The 11484-nt window shown below is 32.0% G+C and overlaps 1 protein-coding gene across 1 annotated transcript; it reads left to right on the top strand.

Moving 5' to 3' along the window:
- On the top strand, nucleotides 5762-9157 carry LOC109843686 (paired amphipathic helix protein Sin3-like 3). Its single transcript, XM_020412638.1, has 7 exons — nucleotides 5762-5837; nucleotides 6683-6813; nucleotides 6919-7075; nucleotides 8036-8272; nucleotides 8351-8490; nucleotides 8581-8711; nucleotides 8818-9157. The coding sequence occupies exons 2-7, from the start codon at nucleotides 6695-6697 to the stop codon at nucleotides 9027-9029; spliced, it is 996 nt and encodes a 331-aa protein (XP_020268227.1). The 5' UTR covers nucleotides 5762-5837; nucleotides 6683-6694; the 3' UTR covers nucleotides 9030-9157.

The raw sequence follows: 11484 nt of genomic DNA, 5'->3' as shown, positions 1-11484 counted from the left end.
TTCAACTATTAACAAACATAAAATTTAGAAAATTATAAAATGTCTCCTTTAAAATTTAAAATTTACAAACAACCCCTAGAAAATCCTAAAATTACAAATAATCCTTTAAAAGTTCAAAAAATACAAATATGCCCCTTAAAATTTTATAAAGAACCACCACCCTAAAAATTTTATAACTTGCCTCTTGAATGTTTAGAGAATTAAATTTTATAACAACCATTTAAAAAATTTTAAACTAGCCCATGAAAACTGTGAAAATAACAAACACCTTGCTAAATTTTTTAAAACATTGTAAAAAAAACTCCCTAATTTTTTTGCAAACAACTAATAAAAGTTTCAAAAATTACAAACATCCCCTGAAGAAATCACAAAAATTCTTTGAATGTTTTAAAAATACAAATAACCCTAAGAAAAATTTATAAAACAGCCCCCTAAAATGTTCATAACCATTCCCTTAAAAAGTTTCAAAAATTATATACAACCTGTAAAACTTTGCAAAACTACAAGCAACCCGATAATAGTTTAAAAAACTACAGAGATCCCACCAAAAGTCTTAAAAGTTTGAAACATTACCACAAAATTTGCATAATTACATCCTGATTTAGCATATTAGAGTATAATATTATAATATATTATTACGGGTAGGGAATGCATCAAGTGGAAGGATATAATAGTCATGGGAATTCTAATGTCATTAATACTAGGGGATGGTGGAACTTCTTACCATTCATTTTGGGGATTAGAGGAAAGAAATCTCATTTGTATCCCAACCCCGAATGAATAAGCATGAGACTTGATTGAAAATCTCAGGACATTGAAATCCCAACCCCTGTCCTACAAGGGACCGAACGTTGCTTGTGTTCTTTTCTAATTTATCTCTTTCTACAAAATATCAAATATTATTGTATATCATGTTCTTTAAGTTTTAAAATTTTTTATATTTTTATTTAGATTTATAAAGAAGGAATTGATGGCTAAGCTATATTTCAAACTTAAGATTTTAATTTTTCTAGGAAAAACTCTACAACTCGAAATATCTCATTTAACTGATAAAAAATCTTCACTTTTTCTCGAAATGTAGCAAAAAAATACTCATTGTCTCTTTCTTCATAAGCTTTTAATGTATTAATTAATAAATAATCTGTAAGTTATAATCTACAAAGAAATATAATCAATCATATATCTTATCACATTAGGTTGCTTAACACATTTGAATTGGGTATAAACTAGTCTAAGTTGCACTTAAATAGCCCACTGTTCACCAGTTTTACAACTAAACACCCTGAGTTCCACTTAAATACCCCACTATTTCACCATATTTACAACAAAACACCCTGAGTTAAAAAAGTAGCATTTTAATATCCTAAGCTGTAAAAAATGGCACATTACTATCTTCTGTTAGTAACCCAGAAGGTAAGATCGGCCAATTGTTCTAATGTTAACATTTTCGAACAAATAATGCTGTTATTAATAAGTTATAGTGTGATTATTACAAAACCTCCTTCAAGTATGATAATTTATTATGAAACCTTCAACATCATCTTTTTCATTATAGCATCCTCTACTAATAAAAAAAATATTAAAACTCATTTAATTTATACCTTTTTCACTAAAATACCCCTCAGTAAAGTTTCGTTTCTTCCTCAAACTACTGCAAAACCTATCACCGCTCCCTCCATATCAAACCTAACTACAACCATTAATTAAAGAGAGAATAAATAGAAGATTAATGTAATATCTTTAACTCTTTGATTTTAGCCTCTACTTGGTGTAATTTCAGTTGGTAACCTATGTATAGTCCTTGGGAGAAAATAGAGTATGTTAAGAGAAAGACGATAATGATAGTTTTGAAATATAGATGCGTTTTAATTTCTTTTTTTAACAGGGTGTTTTGTCATGAAAAAAAATAACGTTAGGAGATTTCATAATAAACTGTCAAACCTAAAGTATCCGGTAATTAATAAGCACCTTGATCACTAATTAGTTGCCAGTCATCAGTAAAATTTGAACACGATTTTTAACATAATCAACTCGAACTTTACGCTTTCCAAAAATAATAAATGTTGAGCCATAAGCAATCCAGCTGTTCGGATCTGGTAGTAGCCCGAGGGCCCAAAACTGGTCTAAGGCCGAGGGCCCAAACCTGCTCTAATTGGGCACATATATTGCAATCCTACTCATAATCATGATTGAAGCCCTCATCATAGTGATGGTAGGATACCCCGCACACCTAATTTTAATGAATCGACGTTGGATTCAAAATCTTCCACATGAATTAGTTACCACTATTACTATACTTATACTGTCAGTATTCCAATTTCTACTTGGGGTAGTATCCCGCAGTCATCTAATCTTGCTTCCTCATACTCTATATATATAAACCCTTCCGCACTTTGTTTTTTAAGACTAACACACCAATTAAAGTGAGAGATTAGAGACAGAAGGCTATCTTAATTGATTTTGAAGCTCTCACACATCAGCGAGGGTTACGCTTTACACTCGGTTTTTCTCTTGAGGTACGTACGCTCTTCAACTAATTAAGATCACCCTCGATCCAATACTTGTTTTTTATTTTCATGAGCTCGCTTTTATCACGTTTTGATTTGATTGTACTTGTGCTTTTTGTTTATCACCATTGTTTTTTTTCCAGGGCTTTAAATTTATTTAGGGTTAATTGTGTAAAGGCTTTGTATTATATGGTTTTTGTCACTTGCTAATCTGAACTTCTAAACTAGCAAATGGATCTCTTGCACTAATAGTCCAATAGACTTATGATGTGGGTCAAAGATTATAATTTAATATCTAGCACGTGGCTGTAAGTTGACCTCTGTTTTTATGGGTCAAAACCTAGACTTCACACCAAAATCTTTTTTTAATTACCCTTATAGCATGTTAAAGATCATTCCACCGTCTAAAATTCCAAATTTAATAGAGAGGGCTGATGGTTATAATTTTAACGTTAATCAACCCATATATCCCACGGATTGTAGTTGGGGTTACCCTGGTCCAGGTCCGGTTCCAACTATGAATCCATGCTTTACTAGCTCGCTACCAGACCCAAAACAGGCCTAATTATGTAACTCATAATCATAGTCATAATATAATCCTAATCCATATCAAAGTCGGATTCAAAGTTTTAATACTAATACTGTTACTACTAGTAACTTATATCAAATCTCTATATAAATTGTTCAACGCTCTGGTTATTAACACGTAAATCAGAGAGAGTCATCATCTCAATTGATTTACTGATCTCGCGTCAGTTAGGACTAGTCTCTGTACTCTGTTTTACGTTCTTGAGGTAAACTCAGATCACTCTTCAGCACTTCGTTTATTTTGAGTTTGGAGGAGTTTGTTTCGTAGTGTTATATACTTTAATTTTGTTTTTTTAATTATAGTTTCTGAGGAATTTTTTCTTTTTTAATTGTAGTTATATCATTCATCTCTTGATAAGTCTAGTTTTAATATTCTAGCTATTGGGTGTGACTTGTTTCGTTGATGGATAGGCTAGTTAATATCAGTTAAAGAAAATAAAAAGAACCTTTTTATTTTGATTATAATCTCTCTACATAATACTAACCACTTATAACATACATCCTCAAAAGTCATGCTTTTTATTTTGATTATAATCTCTCTACATAATACTAACCACTTATAACATACATCCTCAAAAGTCATGATCATATCGAACCTTATTCCTTGTCTTAGCCTTCTGGGGATTTTAATGTATTAATTAATAAATGATTTGTAAGTAATAGTCTACAAAGAAATATAATCAATCATATCTATCTTATCACATTTGGTAGCTTAACACATTCGAATTGGGTATAAACTAGTCTAAGTAGCACTTAAATACCCCATTGTTTCACCACATTTACACATAAACACCCTGAGTTACAAAATGATCATTTTAATACCCTAATTTGTAAAAAATGGCACATTAGTATCTTATGTTAGTTGTCATGGGAATATTCCTAAGAATAAGTCCTAACAACTAACATAAGATATTGATATGCTACTTTCTTACAACTTAGGGTATTAAAGTTCTATTTTCTTATAACTTATGGTACTAATGTGCTACTTTTTACAACTTAGAATATTTAAATGTGAAGGTGGTGAAACAATAGGGTATTTAAGTGCCAGTTTTTAACAACTTACGGTATTAAAGTATTACTTTTTTATAACTTACGATATCAAAGTGTTAATTTTATAACTTAGGATATTTAAATATAAAGATGGAGAATAGTGTATTTAAGTGTCATTTAGCTTATAAACTAACAATATATAAACCAAAGAAATGAAAACAATCCGGAAAACATGGGAATAATACTTATTGCCTTGTGAAAGAAGTAAAACTGCTTTAGTGGCAGAAGCATGGATGCACTATGTCAATTATATATATCTAAAGAGATATACTTAGTTATCATTAGTGATATAAATAATACTATTTTGTATGTGGTTGAAAATTAGTCATTCTTAATTACTCTTTTATTGTCGTTAAATATTTTCTAAATATTTTATTCTTGTATTAAAACTGCTTTCAAAAAAGCTAGGTTTAATAGATAAAAACCATCATTTAAGTTTTCTTAATGCATAAACCATCTTATAAGTATATTTAATTTTCAATCAACCACTCTTAGTTAAACTCTGCTTAATTAAAATTTGATAATTTAAGTTCTCAAGAATTCATCCCAAAAGTGTAGTTTTACTCCGTAGCCCCAAAAGGTTAGATCGGCCAATTGGCCTAGTGTTAACGTTTTCGAACAAATAATGCCATTATTAATAAATTATAAGGTGATTATTACAAAACCTCCTTCAAGTATGATAATTTATTATGAAGCCTTCAACATCATCTTTTTCATTATAGCATCCTCTACTAATAAAAAAAACTATTAAAACTCATTTAATTTATCCTTTTTTCACTAAAATACCCCTCAATAAAGTTTCGTTTCTTCCTCAAACTACTGCAAAACCAATCTCCCCTCCCTTCATATCAAACCTAGGTAATTACAACCATTAATAAAGAGAGAATAAATAGAAGATTAATGTAATATCTTTAACCCTTTGATTTTAGCCTCTACTTGGTGTAATTTCAGTTGGTAACCTATGTCTAGTCCTTGGGAGAAAATAGAGTATGTTAAGAGAAAGACGATAAGGATAGTTTTGAAATATAGATGCGTTTTAATTTCTTTTTTTAACAGGATGTTTTGTAATGAAAAAAAATAACGTTAGGAGATTTCATAATAAACTGTCAAACCTAAAGTATCCGGTAATTAATAAGCACCTTGATCACTAATTAGTTGCCAGTCATCAGTAAAATTTGAACACGGTTTTTAACATAATCAACTCGAACTTTACGCTTTCCGAAAATAATAAATATTGAGCCATAAGCAATCCAGCTGTTCGGATCCGGTAGTAGCCCGAGGGCCCAAAACTGGTCTAAGGCCGGGGAGCCCAAACCTGCTCTAATTGGGCATAAATATTGCAATCCTAGTCGTAATCATGATTGAAGCCCTCATCATAGTGATGGTAGGATTACCCCGCACACCTAATTTGATGAATCAACATCGGATTCAAAATCTTCCACACGCATTAATTACCACTATTACTATACTTATACTGTCAGTATTCCTATTTCTACTTGGGGTAGTATCCCGCAGTCATCAAATCATGCTTCCTCATACTCTATATATATAAACCCTTCCACACTTTGTTTTTTAAGACTAACACACCAATTAAAGTGAGAGATTAGAGACAGAAGGCTATCTTATATAATTGATTGTGAAGCTCTCACACATCAGCGAGGGTTACGCTTTACACTCTGTTTTTCTCTTGAGGTACGTAAACTCTTCAACTAATTAAGATCACCCTCGATCCAATACTTTTTTATTTTATTTTCATGAGCTCGCTTTTATCACGTTTTGATTTGATTGTACTTGTGCTTTTTGTTTATCACCATTGTTTTTTTTTTCCAGGGCTTTAAATTTATTTAGGGTTAATTGTGTAAAGGCTTTGTATTATATGGTTTTTGTCACTTGCTAATCTGAACTTCTAACCTAGCAAATGGATCTCTTCCACTAATAGTCCTATAGACTTATGATGTGGGTCGAAGATTATAATTTAATATCTAGCACGTGACTGTAAGTTGACCTCTCTTTTATTACGGGTCAAAACCTAGACTTCACACCAAAATCCTTTTTAATTACCCTTATAGCATGTTAAAGATCATTCCACCGTCTAAAATTCCAAATTTAATAGAGAGGGCCAAGGGTTATAATTTTAACGCTAATCAACCCATATATCCCACAGATTGTAGTTGGGGTTACCCTGGTCCAGGTCCGGTTCCAACTATGAATCCATGCCTTACTCGCTACCAGACCCAAAACAGGCCTAATTATGTGACTCCTAATCATAGTCATAATATAATCCTAATCCATATCAAAGTCGGATTCAAACTTTTTAATACTAATACTGTTACTACTAGTAACTTATATCAAATCTCTATATAAACTGTTCAACGCTCTGGTTATTAACACGTAAATCAGAGGAGGAAAAGCACGCCTTTGTATACCCCCTTCTGCCTCCCCCTCTCTCATAATCAAAATCATTTTCTTTTTCTTCTGATCTCGATCTCTTTCTCTTCCAAAAAAACACTTAGGTTAGGCTTTCGTTGTTGTCTTAGGGAATTTTTGCGATGGCTTTCAAGGGGACGCTTCAATTTCTGGTTGCCATGGGGGATCGATTCGAGCGTGAGAGGGCAAGATACAACGAGTTCTTCCAAATTTTCATGGATTTTAAGGATGTTGACAAAAGGTTAGTTAATCTTTTAGTTATATCATTTTCACTATCTTTTTATGCGTTTTTAAAGAATTTTTATTTTCTGTTCGTCAGGGGCTGATTATGTTCGATTGATTTCAGAGTTGATGGAGATGATATTATTCGAAGAACAGAGGAATTATTCGATGGAGAGGAGATTATGGTGATGGGTTTTTACAACTTGATGCTCGATACCAAGAGAAAATGTAGGAAGCCCGATGATTTGGGAGAAGTTTTCAACCGTGTCCTCCTGGAAATGGTAAAATTCAACTCTTTTCTCCTTGCTTTATTACACATATATTTCCATTGCCTAATCACTATCATGCGACCTGTACGTAGATCATAGAATCTGCGGTTTATTTGTGCAAGTCTAATGGTAGATTCTTTTGTTATGCAATAAGCCCTAGACGTCCAAAGGTTCTGATCTCTTCTCGAAGTTATAGTTTAGGCACTTCGATTTAAGATCAGAACTTCTCCCATTTATAAAACAATCAAGATTTCATTATAGGCCAGGTATTTACCTTTACGATTTTGATGAACCTAGATACAATTGCTTAGAACAATTATTAGACAATTATGTATGGCATCATATATTTGTTTGGCTTTTGCTTCAATGTACTTGATTTTGCGTGGATGTCAGGAGATATCAACGATCTGAAGTTTGAAAACTAGTGAAAGTTGATATGATATCCTGAGTTTTGCTAAGTTTGGCACTAGAAATATGAGTTTATATAGTATAAGGTTCTATTAGAATCCTGTTTAAACTGTGACAAACAACACTATAGTATTAAGACATGCGCGGTGGATGTGTTAGAAGATGAAACCGTCATCAATTAAGATTTATTTGGGATAGTAATTCCTTTAAGAAGATGTTTTTAATATTTATAAATCAGGTTATATCGCTATCTTCAGACTGTGGCCTATCCTTTATAAAATTCTAATTCCTCTGTAAGTTGATAGTGGTGATATGAGTTTTTATGGTAATGTTCTTACACTGTGCTATTTCGGATCTTGTTTTGTTTCTATGATATTCTTTTAACACACTATTGCCATTAAAATATGTTCAAAGGGTGTGTGTTACGTAGTAGATGGAATATCAGGGGTTGAAGTGTACATGTGATACTAATTATTTTATGAAATTTGGTATTGTTATTGAGTTATTTTTGCAACATTATAATTATTGATTGTAGCCTAACTAACAATATTTTTTTGTCTGTAGATGCATCAAAATCAGAATTGCAACCATGAACAAAATATAACGCAAGAAAATCAGGACTGTCAATCTGAAATTAATGAATACAGCATGACTGACCTATATAAAAGTAAAGCACGCTCGGAGAAGAAAAGAAAGCGAAATAACAGTAATGACTCAGCCTCCACTCTAATGGATGACACTTTTCGAAAGTGCAGATCCTCATCGAACAAAGAAACCCCGAGTTACAAGTTTCTCCGTGAGGTGATTTTCTGAATTTCTTGTTTAATTGTATTTGCTACTGTCTAGCCTAGGCTAACTGTTTGTTCTCTATAATGGAAGCCCACATCACTTCATTCTAGCAACTCACCAGAGCTGAATGAACTGAATGATTCTTGTTATTTAGCCGTTAAATGCAACAGAAATACTATTCGGAAGATAAATGAATATGAGCAAACATTATTTGACTGCGAAGATGATATGTATGTATGCAACTCCTCTAACTATTGAAATGTTTCCTTACTTCTGTTTTGTGCATATGTGTGCTAATCCACTTATTGAACTTTATTTAGGTTTGAGCTTGATATGCTGGTGGAGAGAGTGAAAGCAACTACTAGAAAATTGGGGGAGGATATAGAAAAGAATCCTGATGGACAAAACTTTATCAAACTGATAAAGCTAGAATCGACAACAAACTTTAACTGTAAGTATGACTGGTATTGAATTACTAATACCAAATAAGTATATACCTTTTGGTCTTTGATTTACATGTGAATCTCAACTGTGTATTTCTTTTTCTTATTGAACAGCTGCCAACTTGCGTTGTTTGTTGAACTTTTACAATTGTGGTGTCGCCAAAATCATGGATTCTATAAGGGAGGACCCCGCCACAGAATTACGGAGAATATATGAAGATATGAAGCACTGGGCTGAGGTATTGTTGGAGCAGCGTGAAGAAGCACACAAAATTTGCGAGGATGTTTTTGTCGAGAACTATCCTAAAATGTATAAAAGTGGCTAGGTTGGCTTGAAGCATCAAAGTTCAGATATCTCAAGCAAGAAGTCTAGGCTGCTGTCATTCTGATGTGGATAATGGCCTTTTTTTCTTTTTATCGTATTTGAATGGTCATAGTTGTTGTAGACCATAAAATCTGGGCTTGATGATTCTAATTCTAAATTTTCAATAATCTATTCTCTTTTCCAGTCATTGTATTTGTACGTAATATTTGAGTTGTTCTCTTTAACAATTTCACATTACAGACCAACGTATGACTGATAAGATATATGTGTAATGTTGATACGGTTTTGCTGAGGAAAACCAAAGCATAATTGAACAATCTTTTTTTCATTTTCTGTATTTGAATAATTTAGTTGATTTAGCAAGAAACTCTGAGCTTGTGGCCTCTAGTTCTGAAATTTTAGTTCTCTCTCTTTTTCCATATCTTTGGCCCTGTATATTACATAATTGAGTTGATCTACATAAAAATATAACTTTAGCAATGTACATATTGATAGATGAGATGCTTGACATTCATCATACTAATAAATTCAGTTGGTGTAGAGCAAAGAATTTTATAAATCATTGTGTTTGTATTTTAACTGAGTTGTTCTCTTTGGCAATTTCACATCTGTAAAGTAGATAGGGCCGATGAGAAAGAAACATATTTGGAAGGTTCTTTTTTATGGAAAAGACTAATTTAATTGTTATAATATCTGAAAGAAAGATATCCAAATGTTTATGTACTTCACTTTTTTTAATGTCTTTGGCTCTTTGGTTATAAAGACCATTAGTTTTCTGGGTTATTGAAAGAATGCCTGATTATTTATGTTGCGGAACATTGAGATTCCTCATGTTTGTTTCTTTGTTAGCTGATCAACTATAGTTACTTTGTTGAATTATTTTCTTTAAAATTCACATATTCTAGCAGCTTACTATGAATATTGACACATACTTTGTTAAAAAAAACAAATCCTACATTGGATTTAGTTTATGCAAATACATTCCCATAATTTTGGGATTGTTAAACCTTGAAACCACCAAGAATGGAGAAAACTCTTTACAGTTCTTAAATACATACATTTCCTCTAAGAGACTGTTTAGTTTGTGGAAAACACCCCCATAAAACTGGTTTTTGGGTCACGACACGTTTGGAAACCAAATTAAAGTAGCTAAGATGTTTTTGTTTCTTTAGTTTTGCTTGCGAGAAAATTTATAGAAACACATGAAGAAAACATGTGACACAAAAGTCTTTTCTAAACTTTGGTCCCGAAAATGGGTTGGAAATCTATTATTAAGCATAAAAATAATAGGGGCATTAGAGGACATGTATGTTTAGGCTTCCACTTTGTTAGTTTTCAGCCAAACAATGGTTTGACATAACCTTATTTTCCACCTTTGATTTAAGGGCAAAACAAACATAAAAATTACTTTACCAAGAAATTGCTAGAAATGCAAGAAAGATTTTTTATTTATTTTTTTTATTTTTAAGGAAATATATCTCCCATAATTTTTGGAAAACAACCACTAATGATAAAATTTTATTCATCATATCATGTAATATAAGATAAAAGGCCTGTTGTTTTATTACCAAAATCATATCCTTTGAGACATCAAGAATTAGAAAAAGACTCAGAGAGTTTGATGAAAGAGATTTGCGAACGAATTTCTAGCTATTGTTTTCCTTCTTCAAAGAATAAATGATAAAGATCTACTTGTATTACATTGATTCTATCACATAAAATAGGACTATATTTGACATCATGCTCACTCATTTACAAAATACAACATATTTCTCACACTTTTTTATAGACTTAGTGTGACTAGGACCTTTATCTAGCCTTCGAACCTGGTAGTAAAATTAATACAGACACTTCCAACGTTTTGTAGCATGTACTTGCATGTGACTTAGCTAACAACTTGTGGTAAAAATACGAATATGGACACTCGACTCGGCTGGCAGTATTAATATAGCAAACCTCCGATAACTTTCAAAATTGAATTAAACTCCCAATAACTTTTGCAAAAAAACCCAAATACCTCTTGGATAAATTACACTAAACCCCAAAAACCTTTTTAAATAACAAAACGCCAATAACTTTCAAATTGACCTATTATGTTGTCTTTTGGTTCGAGTTTGTTGGGGCTATTTGCAAAACGTAGAAACTTATTGAGGATTTTCTATAATTCCAAATATTTCTCAGGGTCTATTGCAATTTTGAAAGTTGTTGTTGCAAAATGTTGGAAGTTCTCGGGGTTTAGTATAATTTATCCTTTTCTACTCTCTTGTAAATAAATTATTCATCACTGGAGAGTATGTGGTTCGAAAGTCATAGGGGGTGAATAAAATGGAGAATTCAAGTTTATTGTATTGTTATGCTGTCAGTGTTGGGATAATTTCTATAAAGGACCAATGATGATTTATGAATCTAATTGTGCAATTAAGGCTAAAGGTTTTCAAATATGAAATCTATGAACA

Source organism: Asparagus officinalis, chromosome 5, assembly GCF_001876935.1.
Source record: "Asparagus officinalis chromosome 5, Aspof.V1, whole genome shotgun sequence".
Classification (NCBI taxonomy): Eukaryota; Viridiplantae; Streptophyta; class Magnoliopsida; order Asparagales; family Asparagaceae; genus Asparagus; species Asparagus officinalis.
The sequence above is the reverse complement of the archived record's forward strand: the minus strand, read 5'-3'. Positions and strand labels throughout refer to the sequence as shown.

Coding starts and splice junctions, on each gene's coding strand:
- LOC109843686 (XM_020412638.1), top strand. CDS start 6,695: ATGGCTTTCAAGGGGACGCTTCAATTTCTGGTTGCCATGGGGGATCGA. Junction 8,273..8,350: donor GTTACAAGTTTCTCCGTGAG/GTGATTTTCTGA, acceptor CTATAATGGAAG/CCCACATCACTTCATTCTAG. Junction 8,491..8,580: donor TTTGACTGCGAAGATGATAT/GTATGTATGCAA, acceptor AACTTTATTTAG/GTTTGAGCTTGATATGCTGG.